General features: G+C 36.5%; 1 protein-coding gene across 1 annotated transcript in view; it reads left to right on the top strand.

The window, feature by feature from the left end:
- The window catches only part of VPS4B (vacuolar protein sorting 4 homolog B), a 31,996-nt gene extending 29,688 nt beyond the window's left edge, over window positions 1-2,308 (top strand). Inside the window, exon 11 of the mRNA XM_043980262.1 lies at window positions 662-2,308. Coding sequence (XP_043836197.1) covers window positions 662-763 — 102 coding nt within the window. The 3' untranslated portion in view covers window positions 764-2,308. The remainder of the gene's footprint in view (window positions 1-661) is intronic.
- The last annotated feature ends 11,799 nt before the right edge of the window (window positions 2,309-14,107 follow it).

Here is a 14,107-nt window from a genome sequence, read left to right as displayed (position 1 = left end):
TTAAATAGAATGCCTAGTAATGGTTAGCTAAGTGTTAAAAATTAACTCCTTTTTTGTTACCACCCTTGTTAATTGAAAAGCTTTATAAAATGTACTAATGCCCTTTGTTGCCTTAAGTAAAATGTTCTAAACATAATTTCCTTCATTCAACAAATATTTTTTAAGTGCCTGCTATGTTAAAAGGTCAGGAAGGGGGCAGCTAGGTGAGGTGGTGCAGTGGATAAAGCACCAGCCCTGGGTTCAGGACTTGAGTTCAAATCCGACCTCAGATACTTGACACTTGCTGGCTTTGTGACCCTGGGCAAGTCACTTAACCCCCATTGCCCTGGAGGGGGGTGGGGGAGGAAGGTCAGGAAAACATGGTTCTTGATCTCAAGGAAATTAAAACATCCCTTTCTTTGAGTGATAATTATTTAGGATTGTCATTATGAACTTCAGTTCTTAGTATTCTTGATTTAGGAAATGCAGGGGATTCAACTAGAATGTAATGTTAATAAAAGAAAAGTGCATCCAAAAAATCATGATCATTTGAGTATTTTGGTTTTTTCAGTAAACTCTAATTTTGACTCCTAAATTTTTAGTAAATTACTTGGTTAATAAAGATACCATTGGTGGTTTTATACAGTTCAGTGATGCTTTTTTTTCTTTTTTCTCTCAACAGACTGATATGTTACGATCACTAGCCAACACAAAACCAACTGTTAATGAAAATGACTTGCTGAAATTAAAGAAGTTTACAGAAGATTTTGGTCAAGAAGGCTAAACCAAAGAAAACTAGGAGACAATTGGTCATACTTTTTCTTTCTAGGCACTCTTGCCTCTTTGGGGATGGCATTCAAATATTTGTGGATTTTTCAAAAATATTTTTTTCCTTCTCCACAGGAGAATGAAGATCTCTTTTGAAAATTCCTTTAGCTTTACTTTATATTATTTTTCTTCCAATTTGTATTTAGTATCTCCTGTTTAACAACAAAAAAAATTGTAAGATATGGTGTGTGGGGGAACGAGTGGTGTACTGAGTGGTAGAGTTTTCATATGAAAAACAATGATGAATATTACATTTTTTTCCATACCTGGCATGTCATGTAGACTTGAAGTAAAATGAACTGTGGTATGTGGTTTGGAGAAGAGATCTTCTTAAACATCTTTTTTGTTGTCTAAGTCAATTGATTATACTACAAAAATTACTTTTTTTAAAAAAAGTTAAAATTTGGTGGTAAGAGAGATCACTGTAAAAAGCAAGGAACACTGTGATTGGGTTTAGAAAATTGTTAATTATGTGATGACCAGTACTCATATTAGACACTGACGGGTTTTGTACTGGGTTTTTTTTTCTCTGTATTTAAATATTGCCTTAAAAAAGCAGTAAGCTTTTGTTTTTAACTTTACTAGTTGGTAGGAACCTTTCACTGTGCAATCTTGGAAAACTTATAGACTTGACATCATCTTTACCCTGGAAAAGAAACTTATCTTCCATTATCCTTTTTATAGCAAGAATTGACCAAAACAGATTTGAAATATATTTGTAATTTTGAAATACCATGTCATGAAACACTGTTATCGGAAGCTTTAAAGTAATAGAGTGTTCAGCCTTTCATTTTTGAGGGATAACATCAGTAAGTATACATACACACTACATACATACATTCATATATACATGTATTATATGCATATGCATATACACACATATAAAAATTATATATACATGTATGTATAATTTTCTTTCAAGTGATATTAGAGTGGTAGAGCTCTGGTCACTTAAGCTTGTGAATAATTTGCCCTAGCCATACTCCCATTTTATACATATCAGTGTGATGTTTTATCAAAATTTTAGAAGTGGGCTGATATTATCAAATTATTAAATATTAAAGTAACATGGTTATTTCTAATAACCATCTAAATATGGACTTTAAAGACCATAAGATACAACATTAGCATCAGCATAGAGTGTGCCTTGTAAGTTTCTTTGGCTGTAATTTTTTAAAAGATCACTAAATTATCTAGAATGCAGTACATTCCATAATTACAAAGTTCTACCTTAGAAATGCTTTAGAACAACTTTAAAATATTTGCACATTTCAAATATTATATATTATGGTTGTCTTTGGGTTTTTCTTTTATGTACAGGTTTTTGTGTACTTTTTAGAAATCCTAGGTTGGATGAAACATGCTGTTCTTACATGAAGTCAAATGATGATACCCCATCAGCTATATTCATAGTTTCTTTTGGAGCTTCCAAGAAAATGAACCCAAATCCTTTACATAAGGAAATCTGTAAAATTGTTCATTAAAATTATGTACCTGTAAACATTCTTTTTATTTTTCAAATTATTGCTTTTGTACTGCAATTGGGAGTTGTCTTAGCAGACAGCCTAAAACTGGGGAGAAAAATTGTTATGCATACATTTAATGTTCATAATCTCAAACTATGGCATATTACCACAGTTACATAGTTAATAGAAACTTTGAAAATTTTGTAATGGGGTAGCTAGGTGGCGCAGTGGATAAGGCACCAACCCTGGATTCAGGAGGACCTGAGTTCAAATCCGGCCTCAGACACTTGACACTTACTAGGTATGTGACCCTGGGCAAGTCACTTAACCCCCATTGCCCTGCCCCCCCCCAAAAAAAGTTTATACTGTAATGTTCAATTTTAGAATTTGTGATAAAGCCACATTTGCTTTGGACATGAGTGAATACCATTGCTCAAAAATGATACCATATAAGTATACTGGCTAAAATACGTATTTCACCTTAGTATTGGACTTCTAAGATCCTTACCTCCAAGATTGGGCCTAATTCATTACAAATATTTATGAACCTAAAAATCTTCCTAGAATCATACGACAGTGTCTTACTTATCTTGGAATAATAGACCAGCAAATATGATAGGACAGACCCACAAGCACATTTCCATGACATTATTTTAAAAGGGAATTTGAGGGGGCGGCTAGGTGGCGCAATGGATTAAGCACCGGCCCTGGATTCAGGAGTACCTGAGTTCAAATCCGGCCTCAGACACTTGACACTTACTAGCTGTGTGACCCTGGGCAAGTCACTTAACCCCCATTGCCCCGCAAAAAAAAAAAAAAAAAAAAAAAAAGAACAGAAAAGAAAAGGGAATTTGATTTCATGGACATCCTAAAATGAATGCCTACAGGTTGGAATTTAGCCCTGAGTTGCACAAACCAAGGGAAAAGGCCATATTTCAGTAATAAGCCATGCTGGTGTAGGAGTCAGATGGACTTGGGTTATAATCCCTGCCTCTGACACAAATGTGAGCTTTTTTCCACCTCTGTAAAATGAAGAGGATGAATAAAGAGGTTGCTAAGGTCCCTTCTAGCTCTCACAGTCTGAATCTGAGATCTTGTTTTCATTTAACTATTTTCTGTAATCCTTTCTTTGTGACCTTGGACAAGTTAGGTAGGCCTCTCAGGCCTCACTTCTCCACTAAATAAAGGAATACATTTTCATTCCAGCTTTTAGCATTGTTCCCTAAATCATTTATTTTCTTTAAGGGTAGTCACTTCACCCTAGCCCTCAGAAATTGGACTTCTTTTTTTGTTTGTTTTTGTGGGGCAATGAGGGTTAAGTGACTTGCCCAGGGTCACAGCTAGTAAGTGTAGTAATTGGACTGCTTAAATGGCATTTATGAAGAAACAAAAGAACTGAGTTTGGCACTTAGCAAGAATGATTGACCAGATAAGTGATGCAGTGGATAGAGTTGCTGGGCCTGAATTCAAATCTGATCTCAAAACACTAGCTGGGTGATCCTGGGCAAGTCACTTAAACCTTGTTTGCCTCAGTTTCCTTTCTAAAATGAACTGGAGAAGGAAATGGCAAACACTTCAGTATCTTTGCCAAGAAAACCTCAAAGAGTGTCACAGAGTCAAACATGACTGAATCAAATGAACAACAAGCAAAAATTAATAGGAAGCTACCAAATGACTCGAATTGGGGGAGGGGTGAAGTTTTCATATCAGTGGCCTGGAGTCTTTGCCCCCTCACCATTTGTTTATGTCTGTCTTATCTCACATCAAGCTCTGGGTGCCTTACATTCTTGCTTGCTTCAGGCACGGTTTGTGTTGTTTGGCCTAGGTATAAGAATTCCTAGTTAGGGCTAGAGGAAAAGGAATAGACAAGCAGGAAGAAAGCCAGAATATGGTGATTTCACAGAGACTAATAAGCATTTATTAAGAACCCACGTGTACTCACTGGAGCAACAAGATGGAGGACTAGACATGTTCTTTAATCCTCATGACCTCTCAAACCCCTCCAAAACAGAAATTTTGCACCAAAGATAAAGCAGCTTCAGTTTAAAAACCAAAACAAAAAAACACAAATTGATGCTCACAGACCTGAGCTCACTCAGTTCCCCTTTCCTACCTCCCATACTCCTGGCAGCAAGGCTACATTAGCAGAATCAAAGATCTGACACACTCCAGGACCCACTTCCTTCTTCCCAGGCTGCAGAACTTTGTTCTGTGACAGCCAGTGTCCACCACAAGAGCCCTTCAGGACAAAAACCCACAAGGGCTACAACAGCCGGTGCTTCAACAGACTAGCAGGAGGCACCAGTGGCAGCTCTGATCTGCTGGTGCCGGCTTGATAGGATACTGGCAGGGGGCTGGGGGGGGGGGAAGGTGAAAGGAGCAGGATCGGGGATTATGCTGTTCAGCCCTCCACTGACCCTCACCAACCAGCTGGGGCCAATTCAGTCCAGCAATGTTACTTGTGGCAGAAACTTAGGCTGCTGAACTATGAATTGCCCAGTGTGGGAAGAGACTGAGACATTTTGAGACCCACTGCTCAAAGAATTTCCTATCAGAGGGGAAGAAGAAAGCTATGGGTAATAAAAAATAAGGGGGCTAAAACTGAAATAAACTAAGATTTCAGGAAGAAAAAAAGCTCAAAAGCCCTTGAACATACACAGATAAATCAACAGAGGAAAGGCTAACAACAAAAGGAAATATAGCCTCTAGATCAAATTCAGGCATCTCTGAATTAATATTGCAAAAAAGCAAAGGACCCCATGGAATTTGAGGAGAATATGGAACCACAACATATTATACCTGAATGGTTCAGAAGAGATAAGAGAATTATGAGAGCAGAATTTTTGGCCTGCACAACAAAAATAATGAGCAGAATAGAAAAATGAATTTGCAATGGCAAGTCTCACAAACAAAAGAACAATAGATTAGGAATGCAAATATACAGAAGGAAAGGACAATCTAGAAGAAGAGAACTGAAAAACTAACATTAAAACAAAATATGCTCACTATGCAAGCAAAAGATACTGATCTTGAAGACAGGATGATTGGAACAACCTAAGGAACCGACAAAATGAAAAACCATAGTGCAAGAAATAATACAAGAAAACTACCCAGAAATTCTGAATGCAAAAAATTAAATACTAATTAAAAGAATTCATAGGTGCTGTGAACTCCAGGACACATAGTGATTAAATATAATAATTTATTTAGAAAACAAGTTATTTAGGCTATCAGGAAAAAGACTTTGAAATATAAAGGAAAGGAAATTGGAATAGCATGACTATTCTTCACCCACCAGAAAACACAAAAGGGAATGGAGCAATGTGTTCCAAAGAGTACTGGGGCTCAAGATATGGCGGGTGCAAATCTGATCTTCACCATGAATGAGAAAAGATGGACATTCAATAATAAGTATTTGAAACATTTTTAAGAAAGCCAGAACTGAAGAGATTATTTGTTTTCTTGAACACCTCAGACAGCAGAAGTGTAGGGTGAGTGAATAAATGCAGCAGCCAAGAACAGCAACAGCAACAGAGTGATAGCAGAGATCAGTAAAAGACTTCTGTGGACATTTTAAAGACTTAAAATATATATAAAAACAGCAGCAGAGATCACAATGAAGAGGTGGTACTGGCATATTGGACACCCTGCTTGCAGGTAAATCAGCATTTTCTGTGGGATTACAATATAAAAGGGGAGGGAGTACATGAAAAGGGAGAAGGGGAGCAGGGGCATAGAGAAGAATGTATGATGTGCCCAGGTTAAAACAAGGGCTAGCAACAAGGGAACCCACTGTGGTCTTAATGAAAGTAGAGCCTTCAGTGGGGTACATGGTCCTCCTTTGAGATGGGGGAGTTGAAACTCCTGGAGGGAACTGGCACTTGTAGTGAAAGGGCATAGACCCATTAATGAGATTTTGAAGTAAATGGGTAAAGAGGGAAAAGGGTAACCAGGAGAGAGTATTATTAGTGGTGGGCTGCATAATTGGGATGTGAGGAGGTGAGGAGCTACCATGATACCTGCAATAATTTGCGTTATTCTGAAAGTCAAGAAAATGGAAAAGGTGAATTCACAGGGTGAACTCTACAAGGCAGTGGCAGAAACTGTCTAGAAGGGAGAGCCTAGAATGGATACCTAAGAAGTTTTAATTGCATGAGGAATGCAGAGGAGAGAAAGACTAGATAATTATAGGGATCATGAATATGGAGAATAAGGACCTAGAGAAGACAGAAAAAAATAGATAATGAAGAGAATGAGAGAAATTTTTTCTGGAAAGGGGTGCCTGAAAAAATGAAATTTTAAAGACTAATTAATAGGACCAGTTCAAAGGGATGAGGGGAAGGAAGAATATACTTGCCTAAGGGGGGGGGGGAAGAATTTTAAAATAATTGGAAACAGATGAAGGAAAATAAAGGTGGATGGATTAAATCATCCAGTAAAATGAAAAAGTGACAGATTGGATAAGAAAATAAAAACAAGAAACATATAAATAACACACACACACACACACACACACACAACTAGGGAGATGGAAAAAATTTACTATGCATCAAGTGAATCCAAAAAAAAGGAGTTGCAATTAGGGTATACAACAAAGGAAAAACAAACATTAAAAAAATAAAGTGGGATAAATGAGAGGACTATATTATAGTGGAAAGAACCATAGATAACAAATCATTATCAGTAAAAAAATATATATGCTCCAAATGCCTTAGCATTCAGATTCATAAAAGAAACAACTAAGCTGCAAGAAGACATAAACAGTAACACATAGTGACAAGAAACTTCATATCCTTCTCTCAGTATTAGATAAGTCTAACAGAAAGATAAACAAAAGGGAAACTATGGAAATGAACAAGTTACTAGAAACTAGTGACTAGACCTATGGCATCTTTTAAATAGGATGGCAAAATAGAACATATATTTCTCAGCAGCATATGAAACTTTTACAAAAATTGACCATGCTAAGGCAAAGAGATATAGCAAACAAATGTAAAAATGTAAAAAGGCAGAAATATGTAACACACCCTTTACAGACCATAATACAAAAAAAAAATCGGTTCTGAGGGCACATTTTTAAAAAAGACCCAAATGGAGACTTAACGATCAAGTCTCAAATAGTGAGTAGATCAAAGGACAAATTATAGAAGCAATATGCAAAAGACAATTATAATAATGAAACAATATGCCAAAGTTTCTGGGAGGACACTAAAGCAATCCTCGTGGAAATAATTATATCCCCACAAATGTACATTAATAAAATAGAAAAAAGAGAGGATTAATGAACTATATTTTTAAAAATTAAGGGGCAGCTAGATGGCACAGTGGATAGAGCACCAGCCCTGGAGTCAGGAGTACCTGAGTTCAAATCCGGCCTCAGACACTTGACACTTACTAGCTGTGTGACCCTGGGCAAATCACTTAACCCTCATTGCCCAGCAAAAATTAAAATTAAAATTAAAAACCAACAAATAAGCAAACCTAAAATAAGCGCAAAAAATGGAGATTAAAATTAGAGGGGAAATACATAAATTGGAAACAAAAAACCCCTATAAAAATAATAAATAAAACTAGAAGCTGATTAATAAAATAGTAAATAAGCAAGGTGAAATTATAACAAAACCAGAATAAAAGTGATTAAATGTCCCTACTCTTCACACAATAGTGTCTAGTACTAGGTTTATACCTTATGGAAGCCATTGGTTAGAAGAAAGTTCTCAAATACAGAAAATATTTATAGTAGCGCTTTTTGTGATAGCAAAGAATTGGAAACAAAGTAGATGCCTATCAGTTGGGAAATGACTAAAGAAATTGTGATACATTAATGTAATGGAATATTACTCTGTTCTAAGAAATGATTTGTGTGATGAACACAGTGAAGCATAGAAAGATCTACATGAACAGACGCAGAGCCCAGAAAACAATATACACAGTAACTACAACAATGGAAATGGAAATAACAACCACATGCCAAAAAATTAAGAGTGAATGTAATAACGAATAGCAAAGGAGCTGAAATTGCAACCAAGAACAACCTACCCAACTAAGCTGAATGTAATCCTGTAAGGGGAAAAAAATGAATATTTAATGAACTAAAAAACTTTCAGGTATTCTTGAGAAAAAGATCAGAACTGAACTGAAAATTTGACTTATAGGAATCAGGAGAAAAACAAGAAGGTAAACATGAAAGACTAATTATAAGGGATTAAATAAGATTAAACTACTTCTTATATGGGAAAATTATATTTGTAACTCTTAACTAGGGCAGTTAGAAATAGTATACATAGATAGAAGGTTGGGGGTTGAGTTGATTATAATAAGATGATCCTAAAAAAAACTGAGTAGGGAAAGGTAAAATGGAGCAAATTATCTTATGCAAAATAGGTGAAGAACCGTTACAATGGAGGGGAGGATAGGATGAGGGCAGATAATACAAAGACTTTCTTCTCATCAGAACTGGGTTAAAGGAGAAATAACCTGCATCTAATAGGGCACAGAATTCTTCTTAACTTAGAGAAATAGGAGTGCAAGGAGATAGGATAAGGGAGGGATTCTTAAAAGGGTACAGATTAGGAATGCAATCGTCAGAAGTAAATTAGACTTCTGAGGAGGGATAAGGTAAAAAGAAAGAGAAAGAAGGATAAATAGTGAGGAAAAATAAGATGGAGGGAAATACACAACTAGTAATTATAACTTTGAATGTGAATGGAATGAACTCATTCATAAATGGAAACATCAGAATGAATCAAAACCCAGAACCTAACAATATGTTGTTTACAAGAAACACATTTAAAAATGAGAAACAAAAAGTAAAAATAAAGAGCTGGAGTAGAATTTATTATGAGTCTGCTGATAAAAAAAAAAAAGCAAACAGGAGTAGAAACCATAGCTCAATTCAGTTTAGTAATTTTTTCACTTGTGTCTGACTCTTTGTGATCTCATTTTGGATTTTCTTGACAAAGATACTGGAGTGGTTTGTCACTTCCTTCTCCAACTCATTTTACAGATTAGGAAACTGAGGCAAACATGGTTAAGTGACTTGCTCAGGATTACACAGTTCATAAGTGTCTGAGGCCAGATTTGAATGCAAGAAGGTAAGTTTTCCTGAGTCTAGGCCCAGAACTCTATCTACCTTACCACCTAGATAAAGTTAAAGCTAAAATAGATTTAATTAACAGAGATAAACAGGGAACCTATGTTATGTTAAAAGGTACCATAGATATTGAAGTAATATCAATACCAAACCTATATGTACAAAATGCTATAGCATCCATATTTTTTTAGACTTTTAAGTTATTATTAAAGAGCATAAGAATTTAATGATCAGAGACAAAGGTAAAAATCTAACTATTTCTAAGAGACCCCAGAATCCGATCTGTCATAGCGAGATCAGGAACCAAAAGGGCCAACGCTTCCTTCCGCCTCCCAGAAGCCTCCTGTAGCATCCATATTTTTAAAGGAAAAGGTTAATGCATTACAGGTGGAAATAGATAGTATAGGATTTCAACCTTCTCCTCTCAGAACTAGAAACAAAGCATCAAGACCAGATGGATTTACAAGTGAATTCTACCAAACAGTTAAAGATCAACTAATTCCAATATTGAATAAATTATTTGGAATAGGAGGCAAAGAAAGAGTCCCACCAAACTCTGTTTATGAAACAAATATAGTGCAGATGCCTAAACCAGGATGAGCAAAAACAAAGAAAAGAATTATAAACCAATTTCACTAGTGAATATTGATGCAAAAATCCTAAATAAAATATTAGGTAAAAGACTACAACAATATATTACAAAGACTATACATAATGACCAAATGGCATTTATTCCAGGAATGCAGAATTGGTTCACTATAAGGAAAGCTAGTAACAATTGATCATAACAATAACAAAGAGTAACAAAAATAAAAACTCCTAACAAAATACAATATTTATTATTATTTAAAAAACACTTGAAAGCATGGGTATAAATGGATAAAAGGGCGTGGAATTAAGGGTGCATGTAGATTCGTTTGCCTTGGCAAGGAGGAGGGCCATCTCTTTGGGTGGAATAGGTGAAAGAGGAGAGATAGCAAGGCAAGATGTCTGAGTGATGTGAATAAAGGGGCAAGGAAGAAGAAGGAGCTTTCAGCAAATGGCTTCAATGGTTTAAAAAATGAAATATGAAGTGAGGTCCTTAGCTGAGAGGTTTAGGAGAGAGAATGCCGTAGGGGTTTTGAGGAGTGATAAAAAGATTTGGAATAGCCACTTTGGTATTAGATAGCAAATCATTTAGGGAAGTGTAAAAAGATTCCTTCATTTCAATGAAGCCTCAGCTGAGATTAGGTAACATAAATTTGTAGTGGTCCCAGGCAGAACACTTTCATAAATTTATCTCTGACTCTGATGAGTAATACATGAATAAGAGTGAAAAGGGATGGTGGGAGTAATTCAAGGTTTTCACTTGGCAAAGTATCAAAGACTGGCAAGTTGGCAAGGGATTTTAATGTAAAGGACAGTGTAGAGTGAAAGTGGTTTACAAAAAGGTTAAGATAAAGAAGGTAGGGGAGTATAGTCAGTGTTAGGGTGAAAGCCTGGGAAAGAATTGAGGGGTGTCTGGAAAGGGAGGATGAAGTATATAATTAGAGGTCACAAGGCATATGAAATGGATAGAATAATAAAAAAATTATCATATAAAGCAGGCACCACTAAATCATATATAAGGATCTCTGTGGGCTGCATAGTAACTTAGAAAACCACTTATTAACATCATCTATATTTTGTAGCTCTAAAGGGCAATAAGGTAGTACAGTGGATATATAGACTGCTGGGCCTGGAGTCAGAAGACTCATCTTCATGAATTCAAATCTAGCCTCAGACATTTACTAGTTGTGTGGCCCTGGGCAAGTCACTTAACTTTATTTGCCTCAGTTTCCTCGTCTGTAAAATGAACTGGAGAAAGAAACAGCAAATGCTCCAATATCTTTGCCAAGAAAACCACAAATGGGGACATGGGATTTGGACATGACTAAAACAACTGAACAACATGTTCTATAATATTTTTATTTATCTTTTTAAATATTTCACAATTGCATTTTAATCTGGTTTTGGTCCCATTCTAAGGTTTGCAGGCTAGAAATGCCATGTTTGAAAACCTGTGCTACAAAGAAATTAAAGACATAAAGGAATGTTGCTCTTTCTCAGGCTAATCATCTTCATCTACAGTTCTTCATGTGGCATGGACTCTATTCTCTTCATTATTTTTTAGTTACTCTCTTTTGCACATAATTCTTTTTTCTGGTGTATTTTCTAGAATGTAGCACCTAGAATTAGACATAATACTCCAGATGTGGTTTGACCAGGATCTTTCTTCACATTGTACATTATACTTCTCAATTGTTATAGTTCCATCGTATTCATCTCTTCATGGTCCCATTTCAGGTTTTCTTGGCAAAGATGCTAGAATGGTTTGCCATTTCCTTCCATGGCACTCTATCCACTACACCACCTAGCTGCCCAATACTTTTTTTTTTTTTTTTAGTTAGGCAATTGGGGTTAAGTGGCTTGCCCAGGGTCACACAGCTAGTAAGTGTTAAGTGTCTGAGGCCGGATTTGAACTCAGGTACTCCTGATTCCAGGGCCGGTGCTCTATCCACTGCACCACCTAGCTGCCCCTTGCCCAATACTTTTTAATGCAGCATATGATCACAGTACACTTTGTACCTCATACTGAGCTGATTTCTCTTTACATGGATTCTTAGCTATATCCCTTCCTCCATCTAATAATTAAGATCTTTTTACATCTAGACTCTCATCTAACACATGAACTTTCCTTTCACATGAGGAAATAATCTTAGCAGGAAGAACTTCCATGGTTGTAAAGGTTTGGGGAAAAACAAAGACAAACAAAAATCAGATTCAGATGAGAAGTAAAGGCTCCCCAGGAAGCAGTGAGATCTGACCTTAAACGTTTCGCCCCCATGACTGTTTAGGGTTGCAGTCTCTAAATTCAGTCTGCTTCAGGTTTTAGTTTACAGTGAGGGAAATAAGCATTGGAAATAATCTTATAAATCATCGACACACCCTCTCCTGAAGGCTTATTATTTAGTCTTATCACCAGGGCCTCATCATGGCCTGCAGGGAACTCTGGACTCTTAAAGGTCATGCCAGCAGAAAACAGTCCAGCAGCTCCTGCCAAGTCAGAAAGAAAAGCTTCTAAGGTATCAGGACTCACTGTCAAAAGGCCAACCGCCTGGTGGCAAGAAGCTCCGTCTCTAGAGCATTTTTACTAGCTATTTCCCATGCTTGGAGGGCTCACTTTCCTAGTCTGTACTTCATGGCTTCCCAATCTTCCTTCAAGTCCCAGCTAAAATCCTATCTTCTATAGGAAGCCTTTCCAAACCCCTCTTATTTTGAAAGCTTTTGCTTTGACTGTTTCCTACTTATCCTGTCTATACATAGCTTTAGCACAGTTGTTTATGTGTTGTCTCCCCTGTGAGTTTTGTGGGAACAGGGACTGTCTTTTGCCTTTCTTTGTAGCCTCAGTACTTAGCACAGTACATGGCACATAGTAGGTGCTTCATAAATGTTTTTTTAAGCATCTTTAGTTAAAGTTTTGGGTTCCAAATTCCATCTATCCTTTCCTCCCTCCCCTCCCTCTTTCCTGAGGCAATAAGCAATCAGATATAGGTTATACATGTGCAATTATGTACTTATTAGGCATTTTGCACAAGAAAACTTGAATAAAAGAAAAAAATGAATGAAAGTGAAAAAGAACATGATTTAGTTTGTGTTCAATTGATATAGTTCTTTCTCTGGAGGTAAGTTTCTTCAATAGTCCTTTGGGATTGCCTTGGATCATTGCATTGGATCATGTATTGCTGAGAATAGTTAAGTCATTCACAGTCTTCATCAAACAATATTGCTGTTGCAGTACACAACATTCTCCTCGTTCTGTTCACTTCACTATACATCAGTTCATATAAGTCTTTCCAGGCTTTTCTGAAATCATCATTTTACCTATTAAACAGAGTAACAAAGAGGTTAAGTGATTTACCCAGGGTCACACAGCTAGTAAGCATCCGAGGCCAGATTTCTTATTCCAGTCCCAGCACTCTATTCACAGAGCTACCTCATTTCCTTATTTGTTTATTCTTCTCAGGCACCCAGGTTATGAGAAGTAGCAAATTTTACTCCCTTCTTCCTCCTTTCTACAGTAAATATATTCTTTATATACTACTTTCTATTTCTCCTTTTTAAGTCCTCTGAACAGAATCTATTTACTCCCTCTTTCAGGATTTTCTTTTTAACTCCTTCATTACCCTTTGTCAACATCAAGATTCTAAATGAACCCATTTCCCCCTCTCTGTATTAGAATGTTAGCACAACATCATCCTATAGCTCCTTCTAGTTACTCAAATAAATTTATCTTCCTAGGTTTCTCTGTACTCCTGTGTTTGTATTTCAGAATACCTACTCAGCAATAATCTTTTCTTCAGAAATGCTTAAGTCTTCTGTTACACTAAAGATCTATTTTCCTCTGTTATGATAGAAATCCTGAGAGCAAAGTTCTAAGCACAATCCATTTATTACTAAGGATAGTGATTGTCAATGAATAGGGTCAGTGGCCTCTCTCAATGATCAAAGATCCCAGGTTAGGATCTTTTGTAGTTATTAACAAGATGACAGAGCAAACTCTCCAGCAACATAGCTGTGTCTTCAACGAAGTGGGAAAAGTGTCATCTAAGTTTTTTCCCTACTACATCACTGGGAGATGAGATCAGTTCTCAGGTGATTAGTCTGCAAGTGATGGGAGTTGCTGTTCCTCAATCATTTTTTCAGTCATGTCCTATTCTTT

Source organism: Dromiciops gliroides, chromosome 1 (assembly GCF_019393635.1).
Source record: "Dromiciops gliroides isolate mDroGli1 chromosome 1, mDroGli1.pri, whole genome shotgun sequence".
NCBI classification, from domain to species: domain Eukaryota; kingdom Metazoa; phylum Chordata; class Mammalia; order Microbiotheria; family Microbiotheriidae; genus Dromiciops; species Dromiciops gliroides.
This window is presented reverse-complemented; position numbering and strand designations above follow the sequence as displayed.